At 42.0% G+C, this 18,105-nt stretch overlaps 1 protein-coding gene across 1 annotated transcript; it reads left to right on the top strand.

The window, feature by feature from the left end:
* Positions 1-17,171, top strand: LOC129858133 (beta-1,4-galactosyltransferase 1-like). The gene is made up of 6 exons (XM_055927122.1): positions 1-936; positions 2,219-2,454; positions 10,642-10,829; positions 12,984-13,106; positions 14,862-14,966; positions 15,611-17,171. The coding sequence occupies exons 1-6, from the start codon at positions 639-641 to the stop codon at positions 15,741-15,743; spliced, it is 1,083 nt and encodes a 360-aa protein (XP_055783097.1). The 5' UTR covers positions 1-638; the 3' UTR covers positions 15,744-17,171.
* Positions 17,172-18,105: the final 934 nt, after the last annotated feature.

Below are 18,105 nucleotides of genomic sequence, written 5' to 3' on the forward strand. Positions count from 1 at the left end.
ACTCCTTCCTCGCTGCTGCAGTTCACATGGAAGATGTCACTTGAACCAGCCACGAATTTCTGTTGGGGGTCTCCACAAGGAAATGGCTAAGGGATTACGTAGTTTTTTTCAAAGTTGTACAACTCTGACGTTACTTCTTTAATCCTGGACGCTAATATTTTAATTACACTAGCATTATACCATCGGATATGTGTGTTTTGAGTTTAGTTGAAGTCAATTTGGGCAACACAACGGGAAACGAATCATTTGGAGAATCTCACCTCGGACTTGCTGCTGTTAGTTTACCTAGCGTTAACACCTGATATAGCTAGCTAAATAGTTTTATGTAATTTGGGACAGTTAGTAGTGATGGCTGGTATTAACTTGAGGGAGGCTTTTACAACAAGATAACACATTTATTATACGAAATACGACTAAAGTACAAGCAAGCTGAAGGATACAACTTTTTCTTGAAGTTGTCTCGAGCGAAAATGAACAATTGTACCGTTAGCATCTAGCTAGCAAATTATCTAACGGTAGCTAGTTGACAGTGACGTCAGTGGAAATTGGGTATGGTGTTGCAACTTTGTAACGTCAACGTTACCTACTTTAGATTTGTTTATCAATTTAACTAGCTACAGCAGCTGATTTAGCATAGCATGCTAATGATGCGGGATTCAACTGTGAATTTCAGTGTTCTCCATAGAACTTGCAAATTGGTCGTCATTCTTTGTTTTCTCCATATTTCGGTCACATTAATTTTTTACGTGAGGTCGTTAGATATTCAATTTTCTTTTGCACAAAATCAGCAAGCACACACAGCGAAAAAGCATGACCAAACTACATCAAAGGACACCAAACCTGACGTGGTTGAAACGAATCGCTTTTCTGTAGACAACGTGACAACTACATTCACCAAAGAACTTGTAAAATGTCTTGACACTTCGCCACTGCTTGGTAAGTAGCTATGAATGTGTTGCCAAAACTAATAACGAGTCGATGGCAACTAATATTTAATCAACATTGCATAATCAATATTTCTGACGTATGCTGTAGACTCACTGGTACGTTTTATAGTCATATGATGCCTGGTTGGTAGTCTTGCCAAAAGTGGTTTTTATCAGCAAACAATAAAAGTTGTTGGCCATGTAAATCAGACACAGTAATTCATTTATCTGCTCTGATGATGAATGGGTAGAGCTTGCCATACATATGTCGCTTTAATCTGTATCTTAATGCAACCTACAAGCGCCAAGTATAACCAGTTAGCCACCAGTCGATGTCTTGGTTATTTTATGACCCCTTCCTTAGCCTCTATGGTTTGGTATTTCACTTATTCATACAATAGGTATATCTATGGCCACACGCCCACACCCTTATGTAACAGTTTTGCTTCCGTCCCTCTCATCGCCCCTACCTGGGCTCGAACCAGGGGCCCTCTGCACACATCGACAACAGTCACCCTCGAAGCACGGTTACCCATCGCTCCACAAAAACTACTTCAAGGTCTCAGAGCGAGTGACATCTCCGATTGAAACGCTATTAGCGCGCACCCCGCTAACTAGCTAGCCATTTCACACCGGTTACACTTACATTATTAATGCATAGCATAGTGCTCTTGAATGAGCAGCTTTGCTTGTTTCCACAAAGGTTTGTTGTTGTTCAGTGGCCTTCTCTCTTAGCTCAGGTTAAAAAAAAAAAAAAAATGGTTTATGCAGCTGTGGCCCGAGCTGATCTGTCCCTCTGCCACAAAACACTGACTGCTCCACAGGTGGGAATCGGTGGATTAAAGTGGTGTGCACATTCTCCCCTCAGCTGACTTGGAGATTGAATTGAAAAGCAATGCAGTCTAGGAACATCAACCTCCAGGTCACATTACAGAAAACAATACAATAAGTTCACTACATCATATATGCAGTTTAACCTTTTGTTATTTTTTTGTATGGCTTTTGTAATTTGACCTACTGTTGCTACTTGTGTAAGCCACTGGTATATAGGAGCCACACTATTGTGTTTAATAATAAAACAGCTGAGAGGTTATTGTCAGCAGAAAAGGCAGTCGCAGGAGATTGGAGAACTAGGCTGGATTTTCTTACAATAGTATATTAGGCCTACAATATTAATAGATTTTACATGCTTTTTCCATTGGCTCTACTGAAATCATCAGTTATCAGGGCTGTTGTAGATAGAGCCCTGACAAAATTGTATAAGACTTCCCTTCTCTCCCGTTCTCATCCAGTGGGCCCACTGCGAATTGAGTTCTCTAACCCAGTGAGCCTTGATGTGGTAAGGAAGGAGAACCCCAATCTTCAGAATGGGGGGCGCTTCAAGCCCAAAGACTGTGTGGCCCTCCAGAAGGTGGCTATCATCATCCCTTTCCGCAACCGCGACGAGCACCTCAAGTTCTGGCTGTACTACCTCCATCCCATCCTTCAGCGCCAGCAGCTGGACTACGGCATCTACGTTATCAACCAGGTGAGTCCTTCCCGGCCCCTGTCTGTGTGGAGTAGTTGGTAGTGCTGAGCGATTATTGGAATTCCATTTTGATTGTTTTTTCTGTGAGCTCAATGCGAACATCGCACAGTTTCTCTAGAGATAAATCAAATCGAGCCTGAACTGTGCAATGTAGTAGGCAGTTGTTTCCAACAGGCCAATATTCTACATAGTTTAGCGCATAAAACATGGTAATTAACTACAATGACCATAATCCATTGCGCATCTACTTGTCCGGTCTGTTTATTTTATGACTGCTATGGAAGAGAGAACAATGCACGATTGTGAGGTGATATAAAGAGTATATGTTTTTTTGCAAGGTATCACTGCCTTAAAATGCATGATTTAAGTGATTGGTACTTGGTATTCAGCTGTCTTAAAGGTATGCCTTTTTTACTTTGAAGAACTACAGTATAGTGATTTTTGTCAGACAGCATAGGCAGCAGCTCTATAGAGATGAGATGGTGACTTGGAATGAAAAAAATAAAGTCATCAAATAAAACAAATGTAGTATACACAACTGAAACATATTACTGAAGTAATGTGAATTAATGGTTAGTAAACAGTAATGGGCAGTCACTACTATCATAGGACTTGTATTAATTGTTTTGTGTTACAGCATTCAGCCCGCATAGTGCTTTTAATGTAACATTAAAAAATAAATAAAAATTATACGTTATTTTTAAAATAATCAAACCGACTTCAAAAATCATTAATCACTCGTAGTGGGACATGTAGTAAGATTTTAACCAGTGAGCAAATCTTAGTGCAGGGAGTGCCCCTTTTTAATTAGGTGGTTTTAATGCATGAAACCAACAAAGGTGGTCTGTATATATCAAATATAGGCTAGCTAGAGTTTACTGGTACGGTAAACCACAAGTACAGGTACTTTTGCCGTATTTTTGGGGGGTTGTTTTTTACGTGTTAGCCTAGGCTATGTCAAAAGAAAAGGGTATCAAGCTCCCAAATGACAGGCTGTAATGGCAGTTGCCAAGTGACTAGTTGAGAGATGTACTGGTAGATTTGTTTTCTTGTTGAGTAACTCTTCTGGGACAGAGACATATGGGCAATTACATGGTAGCGGTTTACGCTGAGACTCAGATTTTTCACTTTAAAATGTATACCAAAGAAAAACCATTGATTTTTAAGGTTTAACATAAAATACAACTCTATGCACAAGGACTACACTTTCAATACTTTTCACAGAAAATTTTACAAAAACACATGGATAGGAAAAACTGTGCAGATACAAAGTTTGGTAACAATAAAACTGAGGGAGATTTGATCGTAATTCTGTTGCCAAACTTTCTTTCCAGTAAATATACACTACTGTTCAAAAGATGGCGTCACTTAGAAATGTCCTTGTTTTTGAAAGAAAAGCACTTTTTTTTTTTGTCCATTTAAAATAACATCAAATTGATCAGAAATACAGTGTAGACATTGTTAATGTTGTAAATTACTATTGTAGCTGGAAACGGCTTATTTTTTTATGGAATATCTACATAGCTGGCTTGCTTCTGAAGCTAAGCAGGGTTGGTCCTGGTCAGTCCCTGGATGGGAGACCAGATGCTGCTGGAAGTGGTGTTGGAGGGCCAGTAGGAGGCACTCTTTCCTCTGGTCTAAAAAAGAAATATCCCAATGCCCCAGGGCAGTGATTGGGGACACTGCCCTGTGTAGGATGCCGTCTTTCGGATGGGACGTTAAACGGGTGTCCTGACTCTCTGAGGTCATTAAAGATCCCATGGCACTTATCGTAAGAGTAGGGGTGTTAACCCCGGTGTCCTGGCTAAATTCCCAATCTGGCCCTCAAACCATCATGGTCACCTAATAATCCCCAGTTTACAATTGACTCATTCATCCTCTCCCCTGTAACTATTCCCCAGGTCGTTGCTGCAAATGAGAACGTGTTCTCAGTCAACTTACCTGGTAAAATAACGGTAAAATAAAAATAAATAAATAAAATAGGCGTAGATGCCCATTATCAGCAACCATCACTCCTGTGTTCCAATTGCACGTTGTGTTAGCTAATCCAAGTTTATAATTTTAAAAGGCTAATTGATCATTAGAAAACCCTTTTGCACTTATGTTAGCACAGCTGAAAACTGTTGTCCTGATTTAAAGAAGCAATAAAACTGGCCTTCTTTAGGCTAGTTGAGTATCTGGCGCATCAGCATTTGTGGGTTTGATTACAGGCTCAAAATGGCCAGAAACAATACTTTCTTAAACTCGTCAGTCTATCATGAAGGCTATTCCATGCGAGAAATTGCCAAGAAACTGAAGATCTCGTACTGCTCCCTTCACAGAACAGCGCAAACTGTCTCTAAGCAGAATAGAAAGAGGAGCAGGAGGCCCCGTTGCACATCTGAACAAGAAGACAAGTACATTAGTGTCTAGTTTGAGAAATTAATGCCTCACAAGTCCTCAACTGGCAGCTTCATTAAATAGTACCCGCAAAACACCAGTCTCAACGTCAACAGTGAAGAGGCAACTCCGGGATGCTGGCCTTCTAGGGAGAGTTCCTCTGTCCAGTGTCTGTTCTTTTGCCCTTCTTAATCTTTTTATTGGCCAGTCTGAGATATGTCTTTTTCTTTGCAACTCTCCGGGTTTGGCCAGTGTAGGCCATCATTGTAAAGAATTTGTTCTTAATAACTGACTTGCCTAGTTAAATAAAAAAAAGGCCCACCTGTTAATTGAAATGCATTCCAGGTGACTACCTCATGAAGCTGGTTGAGAGAATGCCAAGAGTGTGCAAAGCTGTCATCAAGGCAAAGGGTGGAAATTGGAAGAATCTCAAATATATTTTGATTTGTTTAAAGTTTTTTGGGTTAATACATGATTCCATATGTGTTTCATAGTTTTGAGGTCTTCACTATTGTTCTAGAATGTAGAAAATAGTAAAAAAAATAAAGAATCCCTTGAATGAGTAGGTGTTCTAAAACTTTTTACTGTTTAAATTGTTCAAAGTAGTCATTGCGCATAGAGTTGTATGGTTTGTTGATCTTTGAAATGAATGGTTGTTGTTTGGCATACATTTTAAAGTGGAGAAATCGGAGTCTCGGTGTAATTCCGTTACTGTGGAATTGCCCAAATGTCTGTTTTCCATAAAGGAATTCCTTGCTTTAGTCAAGAGGAAAAAGTAGGCTAGTGTCCAAATAACTCTTGCCTCCCTTCCTTCTTTAAAGAACTCCTACAATTCGCAGTAGGCCTAATCCTTTGTGTTCCCATCTATGGGGAAGAAATCAGATCTGGCAACATAGTGCCAGCATTTGTCTCTGCGTCTGTTCTTTGTCCATCAGCAATTTCCTTTATTTATTCATGGTGTTTGCACAACCAAGAGACTCATGCTCTCTATCGTCAAACTAGCACTGAACACCAATGGACGTGGCACAAAATAGACAGTGGCTTTCAGACGGGGCTATCTCTGTCACTTTAAAGACCTGAGAGAACAAGCCTGTCTGGAATGCTCTTTTTATCCTCACACATTCCTGTTTCTTTTCATCAAGATCCTTTATTAAAGGAAAGCCTTTTTATGTATTCAAAGTGTATAGTGTTGGTTACAGATAACTAATGGAAGAATTCAACAAGGGTTGTACTTAAATGTGAATGCACAACATTTGGGCAACCTGGCCTGGGTACAAAATGTCCTGTCTTTTCCAGATGTAAAAATGATCAGTAGGCTTTATTTGGGCTTTTTATTGCAATCAAGTAGGCCCATTTTATTGTTTAGCGGTGCATGTTCTTACACTACTTGACCAAAAGTATGTGGAAACCTGCTTGTCGAACATCTAATTCCAAAATCATGGGCATTGGTTCCCCCCTCCCCCTTTTCTGCTATAACAGCCTCCACTCTTCTGGGAAGGCTTTTCACTGGATGTTGGAACATTGCTGCGGGGACTTGCTTCCATTCAGCCACAATAACATTAGTGAGGTCGGGCACTGATGTTGGGTGATTAAGCCTGACTCGCAGTCGGCGTTCCAATTCATCAAGGTGTTCGATGGGGTTGAGGTCAGGGCTCTGTGCAGGCCAGTCAAGTTCTTCCACACCGATCTCAACAAACCACTTTTGTATGGACCTCACTCTGTGCACGGGGGCATTGTCATGATGAAACGGGAAAGGGCTATTCCCAAACTATTGCCTTTAAGTTACAGGCACAGAATCGTCTAGAATGGTATTGTATGCTGTAGCATTAAGATTTCCCTTCACTGGAACTAAGGGGCCTAGCCCGAACCATGAAAAACAGCACTAGACCATTATTCCTCCCCCCACCAAACTTTACAGTTGGCACTAGGCATTGGGGCAGGTAGCGCTCGCCTGGCATCTGCCAAACCCAGATTTGTTCGTCGGGCTGCCAGATGGTGACGTGTGATTCATCACTCCAGAGAACACATTTCCACTGCTCCAGAGTCCAATGGAAATGAGCTTTACACCCCTCAAGCTGAAGCTTAGCATTGCGCATGGTGATCTTAGGCATGAGTGTGGCTGCTCGGTCATGGAAACCCATTTCATGAAGCTCCTGGCGAACAGTACTTGTGCTGATGCTGCTTCCAGGCAGTTTGTAACTTGGTAGTGAGTGTTGCAACAGAAAACAATAAATTTTTTCGCGCATCAGCACTCAGCGGTCCTGTTCGGTGAGCTTGTGTGGCCTACCACTTCACGGCTGAGCCATTGTTGCTCCTAGATGTTTCCACTTCACAATAACAGCACTTACAGTTGACCGGGGAAGCTCTAGCTGGGCAGAAATTTTACGAACTGACTTGTTGGAAAGGTGGCATCCTATGACGATGCCACGTTGAAAGTCACTGAAAACTTCAGTAAGGCCATTCTACTGCCAATGTTTGTCTATGGAAATTGTATGGTTGTGTACTCCATTTTATACACCTGTCAGCAACGGGTGTGGCTGAAATAGCCAAATCCACTAATTTGAAGGGGTGTCCACATACTTTTGGCCATTTGGTGTATCTAAAACCTTTGAAATCGGACAAGTTGACCATAGACATCACATCATTTGTATGCCTGCCGATGACTAGTGATCATGATAAGCACTTAGTGCCACAACAAGTTGGCTACTCTGTTTTGACAAATAGCCTAGCTACAAACTGGCCAGTGTTGGTCATTATCAATGGCAATCATTAGCCTGAGTGGTGCCACCTAAAACACTTTGGTTTCATGAAGTGAGGGCTTTCCTGCCTAAAATAAGGTTCTGTCTCCATCTCTCACTGACTATCTCCCCATTTTTGTAGAAATCTCTAAACATGAGGCCACAGACAAATGGGCAGAAACTCGTTTTGTGTGTGTGGTGATGCTGTAAGTAGTTAGATGGAATTTTCACAGGTGTGGGGATTTACTGATTTATGGGAATACTAAAGTTGGCCTCGAGTATATTTGGAAATCAATCTGGCTAAAGGAGAAACTAGTATGAATGCCACTGCAGAGCCCAGAGTTGACAAGGTGAAAATGTAGTAGTTATTGGGTCACCTAATCCCATTTCACGCAAAGGCTGACCTTAACGTAGGATAACGATATCCATTCTTCTCAATATCCTTCAAGTCATCAACACTGTCTGGGTTAAAGCAAAGTAACTTTTGAACATTTTATTGACAACCAAAGGTAATACTAGCGTACAGAGCCATGTTGTAGATTAAATCTATTCCTATTTGATAAAAATGCGTATCAGTTCGGTGTAGTTCAATGGTCCATTTAAGGACATGATTCTTTGCAGATGTAGGGGCTATTGGCACTTGCGAGGCCAGTACTGGGTTTCAGCTTGAAGGCATAACTTATTTATCTTTCAGGTCTCATGCCAGGACATGAGTCTGTTGCCTCCCACCCACTAACAGGTCAAGTGTGGCAAACCAGCATGTTATACGCCACACCTAGGCTATACGCCGTAAATACATGGTTCTATTTGAGCATATAACCTTATTTTTTGTTTGTTGAGGATACTGCACTCCAGTCTCCTGCACAGGTAGCAAATTGGTGTCCACTGTAAAGAAAAGTAGCTTTAATGGCTGATTTTATACTAATGGGCCAATCTGATCTTTTCCATGGTCAAGACAGGCCTAGCTATTGCTAGAGGGCTGTTCAATGCTGTTAAACACAATTATGGGGTCTTTATTGAAATTCTACTCAGTCTTTCTGTTTCTCTCTTCTCTCCTATTTCTCCTAGCCTTTCCTATCTTTTCCTCCCTTGTTTTATTTCCTCCTTTCCCTGGCCCCTTGCTCAAACCGCCGTCCTTTTGCATGTCAGGCGTATCTGGCCAATGGCTGTGGTCGCTGGAAGAGGTGAGACCGGTCCCCTGCTTGCTCTGGCCAATTGCGTGATCCCATGGGCTGAGGGGTTCTACTGGTAATATGGGATTATTTTCTCTCTCTATCTCATTGAATTAGAGATCTATTTTAGTCTCATGCTGTCTTCTTCACTTGCTTGTTTCCGTCTTTGCAAATTATCCACATCCTGTATTCCATTGAAGCTGTCATGCCCTGGAGGAGAGAGGGCTGCATCACTTGGTGGAAGAAAAAAACACAAACTCACTCCCATAAACACACTCACAGACCTCTTTAGCGGATATTTATTTCAGACCGTAGCAGATGTCAATACGTTTATTTCAATCCGTGTACATGTCTGTCTCATATCACCACAATGTGTGACATGTGACTGACGGGGAAGTGCATCAGCAGAGAACACTACTGAACATTGAATCAATTGTCCAAGGGTTGGAACACCTCTTCAGATGACTTGAACCTCGCTGCTTTTTGGCACCCAGACCCTCTTCCTCATTTTCCTGTTCTTTTTAGATTAATTGTTGTCATTTTAAAAATAAAAAATACTTGTTTTAATTAAAACACTAGCCACACTATTCTTTAATTTGAGAACCTTAGTCCTTGTTTCGATTGCATGTTGTTAGGTTTCGTCTACCTCCATTTGAGTATTTTAGACAATTTTGGTTCTATGGGTATTCAAGCTGAACTTTTTCAGGAGGACCATCAGATAAAGCCAGTGATATATGAGACGTGTCCATTTTGAAAGTCACACTGCACACATTGAAGGCACATTGACACAGAACATGATGCTCCTGTTCTTTTAGCCAAAGGACACCGCACAGAGAATCATCCCAGGACACTGACGTACATTATCCCTGGTAACTGACCATGTATGCAGGCAGAGAACACAAAAAGAGAATAAAAATACCCACCCAACAAATAGTGGATGACATGCCAGCCCTGAAAAGAGCCCAGAATATGTTGGCTTAACAGAGGATTAAGTGTAAAAGCCTGTACAGACTACAATATGATATTCTGTCATTCAATCCCCCAATTTAAGGATATTTGTCCCCTTTTCATTAAGCTAGGGCAATGATTATAAGACGAGAATTGCTGAAACTCGATACTGCTTTAAGTTTCAAAATGGGAAATGGTTGTCTCCCAGATTTATCTATCCATGTCCATCAGCATTCCTTTGTTTTTGAGTCATAATAATTATCCTACACTTTAGAAAAATCTATCCTTCCCATTAGAATTCTGTCTCTAGTTACATTCACTCTACATAAAGCGGTCACGATCCATAAGCGCCTAAAATTCCACTGACATGTTTTTAGCACTATTAAATTGTATTCGAATCTGTTGATATACACACTTGAAAAGACCTAGTGTAACAGCTACATGAAGCCACGAAGAGCTGGGCCTGCAAAGCTTTGATGACCCTGCATCAGCAACACAGAATATGAATTTCAAGTTTGTATGTGCACGCACTCTTGATATTAAGGGTAAACGCATGTTTTCCAGCAAACAAGAAGAGGCCTACACAACGTCATCAAAGACCAACGGCTCAAAGTCCTGTACTCTATACACCAATGTTTTTTAGTTGTCCAAACCAACTAGCTACACACGTCTGGTACTTTTTTCTCCAAACTTCAGTGTAGGATGTTTGTAGCATTTAGTGCTCAGTCTCTAACACGTTTTGTATTCCCAATCACATTATAATAGATAGCCCCCTGGATGGTTTAGTTTAGCCTTGGTTCTGGTGTACACTTTTGTCCAATTAGACATGGGTGGCCAAACAATGAGGACCAGAGTTGCTTACTCCTGTCTAGACCATCAAAAATAACTATTTAGTTTTACACGATTCACCTTCCAATTCCAAAACCATATTCTCTCCATTCACTCTCTAGGACGGTGATGAGATCTTTAACCGTGCCAAGCTCCTCAACGTTGGCTACACAGAGGCCCTGAAGGAGTACGACTATGGCTGCTTTGTTTTCAGCGATGTGGACCTCATCCCCATGGATGACCGCAACACCTACAAGTGCTTCAGCCAGCCCAGGCACCTGTCTGTCTCCATGGACAAGTTTGGCTTCAGGTAAGTCAACCCCTCCAACAGATGACCAGGCATTCTCCCCAGTCCACGGCGTTTTTGGCCTCTCCCCGGTCCACGGCGTTTTTGGCCTCTCCCCGGTCCACGGCGTTTTTGGCCTCTCCCCGGTCCACGGCGTTTTTGGCCTCTCCCCGGTCCACGGCGTTTTTGGCCTCTCCCCGGTCCACGGCGTTTTTGGCCTCTCCCCGGTCCACGGCGTTTTTGGCCTCTCCCCGGTCCACGGCGTTTTTGGCCTCTCCCCGGTCCACGGCGTTTTTGGCCTCTCCCCGGTCCACGGCGTTTTTGGCCTCTCCCCGGTCTACTGCACAGACATAGGACAGACACAAATGTGCATTCACATTGTCAAAGGCACACACACTGAGCTCATTTAGTAGGAGTGGCCACATAAAAGCTTAAAGAGCACCTGTGGATTCCATGATGTTCTATCCGTGTCACTCACTTCAAACAATATGCTGCTGAATTACCACTGCGGTTACAGAGAGCTAACGGTAGACTTTGCTTGATTTTGCCTATTGAAAATTGACTTTTGTCTTTTGTTTTGTTGTTGAATTTCTGGTTCTGCCTGTCTTTACCTCAGTAGCTATCTATAGGTGTTTGCTGTGGGCATTTCAAACCAAGCCCTTCACTGGGTTTTAGTGATTGACCTCCACATTCCCCATGGGGTGGGGATGTAATTATAAAGGATATTTTATGGTTGGTAATGATTGCCTTCTTCCTTATTGATCACGTGACTGATCCTAAACAGGTTCTGTAAAAGATTAGCCAAGAATTAGGCTAGAAAGATTAGGCTATGTGTAAAGTATCACATGCCAAAGGAATAACATATTATTTAGTTTCTCCCTATTAAATGCACAAAGGCTTGTTTCTCCTTACCTCTGTCGGTAAGACAAGCAAGCATTTAGATCGCTAAAACAATAGGCGGTGTTGGAAAGACCTTGACATGTCATTTGATTTAGGCCCTCAATCTAGCTACACTAGTAGTAAACTGTTGCTCATTTGTATTTATTATGGATCCCCATTAGCTGCTGGGACTTTATTTGCCTCGAGTCGTGTGTTGAATAGCCTGCCTATAGACTTACAACATGCTCACATGAGCAGTACTGGCTTCAAAGGTCAGCTGTCACAATGGCTTAAATGCTAATCAGGTGGCAATGCTGTGTGTATCGCACGGTTTTGAACTGTTTTCTGCTTTGTGGCGTCCAGTGACCTGTAGCGCAAACTCCAGTTGGTTTAGCTGTTGCTCTACATGTGTAACACATCAGACAGGGAAGGGCTCTTGTGAGGTTACAGGCTTTCTTTGTGTTTGATAAAGGGATTTGGGAGCTTCTCTTCTGATACACAGCTCTGGGCCTACACAGCTGTAGGGCTTACGCTTGCCTAGGCGTTGATCTACAGTCAGTTTGCCTCCGTTGTCTGCTTCTGATTTTAAGATTTCGATTAGTAAATGAAGCTGCTCCCAGATGTGACGTCATAGTGCAGAGTGCGCCCTGTGTACAGGTCATAGAACAGGTCTCTCAGCTTCTAACTGGGCTTTTATGGGCGTCCTGTCACCAAATTCCTCCCTGTGTAGGACACACAACTGCTTGTGTCCTGTCACTGTGTCATGTTCCCCTAGGGGCATGCAGCTCACAGAGCATCCGGATGCAATATCCAGCAGGATTTGGGCAGGAAAGTCCAGCTCAAGGAGAGACGCCAAGCTCCCCTTATTCGGTGACTAAATCCCACAATGGATGAATGTTTTTTTTCTTTTCATTCGATTTTCTTAATTGTGACGACCTTTCCAATGTTAGCCATGGGATTTAAAGAATTGCATTATAGCCAAGGATAATTCGTAAAGTGTCCAAAATCAACAAGAAAATGAGGCAAGGCTAATCCAGGGAGCCTCAGTCTCTCAGCTACACGTGGCCCTACAGTACATAGTGTATAGAGCGCCAGCATGTAACTTACAGAAGGCAGTGACGCGAAGAGGGTTTTTCTGCAGCACCGCATCTTCTAGGCATATACTTCTTTCTTGGAACACAACCACTGACTGCAATTTCTGTCGGGCCCCAAGTCCTTGACCCCTTCATTTGCGAGCTGTGTATCACTTTGTATTTATTTATCTTTCTCTCCCGCTCTCTCTCTCTCGCTTTCTCTCAGGTTGCCGTACAACCAGTATTTTGGCGGCGTGTCGTCAATGAGCAAGGAGCAGTTCCTCAAGATCAACGGCTTCCCCAACAACTACTGGGGCTGGGGAGGGGAGGACGACGACATTTTCAACAGGTCAGAGTCTGCACACCCACTCTCAGACTAATGTCTGTGGCGTATTAAGACTCCATGTAAAAGTCAGCAGCAGGACAGCAAGAAATACGACTCCAAATAGTTCATATTTATTGGGTAAAGTGTTAGCCAAGGTTTCACATTAAACGGTTTTCTTGTTCAATGTCGAAGCCCCATCACATAGTAACATAGGCCTAGTTCTTGTCACTCGTCAGTGACACTCGTCAGATTGTTCCAACTTGTCACTGAGGGTGCCTTTTTATGCCACTACCACCATTTGCTCTTGAAGGAAATGTTAATGTGTTAAAAGAGATGTGTTAAACGAGTTATGGCTCCTTCAGACACAGTCTGACCTTTCCTGAAATAAGACTAATAGGGTACTTTGCAGGGATTGGAACCATAAATATTTTTGTTTTGTTCCAACGAACAAAAATACAGTTCTGAACCGGTTCGAACCAAAAATGATTACCGGTTTATATCGTTCCCTTAACCTGTGAAAACATTTAGCTTATTAAATTAGTTCACCAATCAGTGTGGCTAGAGCAGGCAAGCTAGTTGTTTACATGTGTGATTGACAGACAAGTGTAGCCTATGGCTCAGGACACAGATGGGGGGAGAGAGGGTTGAGGAGGCTTGAAGCACTGGGCATCTTATGACAGGCATTATCTGAGTTGGGTCAACAGAATTATACCAAGGAGGAGTGGCTTCTATGGAGGAACTTTGAATGTCCTTTTAGCTAGCTAGCTCACAAGCTTGAGCAGAGCAGCACCACTACCTTTTTGTAGTTAAATTCAATGTGATAACTAGGCCTATAGTATCCTTAAATGGATTAACTTCAATGCTAGTTTTCTCTAGCGAATTAAAAATCTCCATCTTCTGAATCACACTTGTAAAGTCAGTACATTAGCCTAGGCATCGCAGGTAGCCTAAACACTGACTAAGATTTAGCGCTTAGTTTTTTTTCTGGAACGTAAAATAACGTTAACTGGTTAACATGCTTATAAATAACAGTATTCATCACTTTCTTCCCGTTTCTGTTCCTTGAAAAATTCTGTTTTTCGGTTTCGTTCCCTGAACCAGTTCCAACTCCTGGTACTTTGTGAAAAGAGATGCATGTTTTTCTTTGTTTAACTTAATTTACAGTATCTCCTGTTCCAGAGCCAGTTTTGATCAGTAGTGTGATCCAAGCTTTAATGGATTTGGCATTAAATTAGCTCTACAAAACAAATACTGTGCCTTGTTAACCTGTTTCTTTTAGGGATATGTAACCCTATACTTGCTCTATAGACCAGGCAAACTGAATTAAAGAACAACTCCACATTTTGGTGAATGCCCAACAGCGCAAGGTGTTTTTGTCTCTTCTGCTTTTCGTAGGGGTTGGTTTATAATTCACCTCATCCATTTTGATTGTGAAACTGTAAACTGGCAGACTGGACGTTTCCAGAGACGAACAATGTTATTCACGGCGTTCGGGAAGCTATTGTAGCTGTATCGCTGAACCCAGCTACACAAATGTGACCTGTTATGTAATAAGCAAGGCCAATTTGCATCTCTTCCAGAGGCAACTGAATGAAAATCAAAGAACTTGTTTTACTCCCTTTCACGTCTATCCTACTTTCATTTGCCCAATTTTTGTTTATTTCACTAGTGTAAAAAAAGGTGCATATTTTCTCATCGGAGTTAAACTTTTTTGCAACTGCGGTCCAGTGTTTTAGTTAGACGGGGGTTCTGACGCATGTTGCTGCTGTCTTTTAACAGGCTGAGCTCCAGGGGGATGACCATCTCGCGGCCCAGCGGAGCCGTGGGGAAATGCAGGATGATCCGCCACAACCGGGACGGTGGGAACGAAGACAACCCTCAGAGGTGAGGTTCCCCCTTGTGAACAGTACTCCTGCACTATGCTCAGGGGCGGTATTTCAATCTATAATGGTACGGCCTCTGTCTTCATTCACTTCCTTTCACATGAATATAGCCAAACTGGATTTGATAGGAGTTCGCGTTTGGTCCACCTAGTTTCAGCTATATTGCTTTCACCTATCCAGCTCTGTCAGATCTGTAAAGGAGAGCAGAAGAGATGGAACAATAGGTGAACCCTCCCCAGGCTCTCCTTTCCTTCTCCACACAAGGATCCGTTCACTCGCTACTGTTCCCCTTGACGTCATTTCTCACGAACGCTGGCTGACTTTCTGAACTTGGACATTCTTCTCCGTACCGACGCAAACTTAATAGAATATAAAAGTCTGGGAAAACATTGGCGTGCAATGTGTTTATTATCACGCAAAGCCGCAATGATAAGCCACTTAATCCTTAATCTCTATTGAAATCACTATGTAGATATTACATTAGCACTTTGATTTGTTTGATTGTCATGTAGTTTTATGTTTAATCAAGTGACGGTTGTTGTGAAATCCAAAAGAGATGTTTGCCATAGGCTACACCTTAAACAAAAGACATGGTTCCTAAACCACGATATTGAATTGTGGTTGAACTGTTGTTTTTGGTTCCAGGTTCGACCGCATCGCCCACACCAGGGAGACGATGAACAAAGACGGCATCAAAACCCTGTCGTACAAAGTGGTCAAAGTGGAGAAGGATCAATTATACACCAAAATTACTGTCGACGTGGGAAAAAAAGACTGAGAGAACCAATAAAACAGCCTTGACAACCTGTGGTGGATGCGGTAACCAAATGTGCCTTGACATTATAAATAATGATATGCCTTGGACTCTTTGGACTATAGAGAATGACTGATCTGATCAGCAAACAAACGTTCCCTTTATTTTCGGCCTTTGCACATCCGATGGTGAATTGAACTGGGATTCCAGCTTTTTCTTCATAGGATCCATAAATCATTGACACCAGGAATGACCGTTGACATTCAGTACATTGACACACTGTTGGTATCCTATTGGGCTTGTACGTACTCCACTCTCTCTTTTTGAAGATTGCTGCTGCGACAAAGTCCTTTGTGAGCCATTTTGTCTTGAGGGGTGGTTGTAAAATGAGTCATTTATTGTCCTATGCATCGGGGACTCATAATTCATTTTGTTGTATCTCTATTTCTTTCTAGTACTGTTGATGTTGTCGTTTTGGCATCATTGTAGTTTTCTGTCACTTTTGGGAGATTTATTGCTATTCCTTTGCTGATCGAGCAGGGTTGCAACCCATTCAATGCCAAGTGCTCAGGCCAAAGATGGAACTCTACAATTTGAAGTTCAATAACAAACCAAGTTACTTTTTTTTTTTTTTTTTTTTCCAAAGGCAACCAAACAATGATCTTAAGATTTGTTGTACTTTTGGATGTGTTCACAACCTTTTGATGGAGCATCAAAGGGCCTAGAACTCCAAAAATAGCTTGTTTAAAAGTCCAAATCCCATGATGGTTATATTAGAGAAGGGGTCCTTAAGGGTATTTGAACTATCTTGAAAGTGTCTCCGCTGAAGCTCCCTTCCCTGTGAAGAGCACCATTCCAGGTAGCCTCTAAGGAGGCCTCTCCCTGGTGGAAAATAGGTACCTGAATGTATTTGCCTGGTGGTGTGTGTGTGTGCCCTGAGGTAAAATGCTACCATGCTGTTGTCTGTTACGAGTGACTGGCGTTCTACTTTTTTTGTGTTGGTCTAAGAGAGTGGGTTCTATGCTGAAAAGGATCCTCTTGTAGTCCGTGTATGTCTAAGGAAGTGTGAGGGTTAGAAAAACAAGCATTTTGCATCCTCAATACTTAGTAATCAATACCCTTAAAGACATCTGCATGTTCTTAAACTGGACGGTCACCATGTCTTCCTCACAGGTACATTATAGATCATCATATACAGTGAAAATGACTCAAGCTTGTGAGCTATGGGGCATGACGTTGCACAAGTAAAGTTAGTAACTCAATCTTGAGAAAAAACGCCATTGAGATTTCTGACTGGATGGAACAGAATAATTGTGCTGTCCATACTTAGGCTTACATGTTTGCCATTCCTCTCCTGACTGCTTCTTAATTATATCAGTGCTGGTGTCTGGAGAATCTATAAAATGACTGCCATTTCTGCCTTACCTAAATAAACTTGAAAATATAAATTAATTGGTCAACATTTTTATATTGACATTTTAGTCATTTAGCATACACTGACTTACAGGAGCAATGAGGGTTAAGGGCCTTGTTAAAATGCACATTGACAGAGTTTTCACGTATTTGGCTTGGGGATTCCAACCAGTGACCTTTCGGTTACTGACCTCAACTTTAGAGACAATACTGGACCTTGGACCATTTAGTAGGAGGGATGAGTGTACATTAAGCTCTGAAGCATAGTCAGTAATTCCCCAGCTGTTTCCCAAAAGTGTTTTCCCAGATACTGGACAATAGTTGGCTGCCTACTGTACATTCTGTAGTGAATGTTCCAATATAGCAGCCAAGCCTTATGTATACACACACACACACACACACACGCAGCCTATAGTTTCCACTGTAAAGTAGAGAGTGGTCGTGATGTCACTGGGTTCCTCTTCAAGCTGTAAGCCTTATGGGCTTGGCCAGGAAACCCAATATCGTGGGCTTATTCAACTATGGTGGAACGTTGCGTATAGAAATCCTTTATATAGAATGAGCACAATGTACAATCATGGCAACTAGAAGATTGTCAGCTCTATGCAACACATTTCTATACTCTAAATGTGGAGTGGTTGCCTCCTTGAGTATATCTTAAAGGCCTCATCACCACATACCACCTCACTCTGTCTGGTAGCCACACACAAATGCTCTAAAGACATGGGAGATGCCTTGCATGCAGGGATGCATTATGTGCAATGCATACAATTTTTATCAAATTTTCTCAATCCACCCAAAGGCTCTTTCAGGGTTGAAAACTAAGGTCTTTATAGGTTGGCTACAGCCAAGTTGTGTACCTCCCCATAGACAATGGCCTTTATTTAGAGCCAGCATTTTGTATGTCAAGTGTGAATTCAGTTTGTTTTACAAAAGTTAGCTGGCTAATCTGCAAGGCCTCATCACACTGTTT

The sequence above is a fragment of the Salvelinus fontinalis genome, chromosome 6, assembly GCF_029448725.1.
Source record: "Salvelinus fontinalis isolate EN_2023a chromosome 6, ASM2944872v1, whole genome shotgun sequence".
NCBI classification, from domain to species: domain Eukaryota; kingdom Metazoa; phylum Chordata; class Actinopteri; order Salmoniformes; family Salmonidae; genus Salvelinus; species Salvelinus fontinalis.

What these genes read in the sequence shown, in the direction of transcription:
- LOC129858133 (XM_055927122.1), top strand. Translation starts at nt 639, where the DNA reads ATGCTAATGATGCGGGATTCAACTGTGAATTTCAGTGTTCTCCATAGA. An exon ending in TGACACTTCGCCACTGCTTG is followed by an intron (nt 937 to 2,218) that starts GTAAGTAGCTAT and finishes GTTCTCATCCAG; the next exon opens with TGGGCCCACTGCGAATTGAG. An exon ending in ATGGACAAGTTTGGCTTCAG is followed by an intron (nt 10,830 to 12,983) that starts GTAAGTCAACCC and finishes GCTTTCTCTCAG; the next exon opens with GTTGCCGTACAACCAGTATT.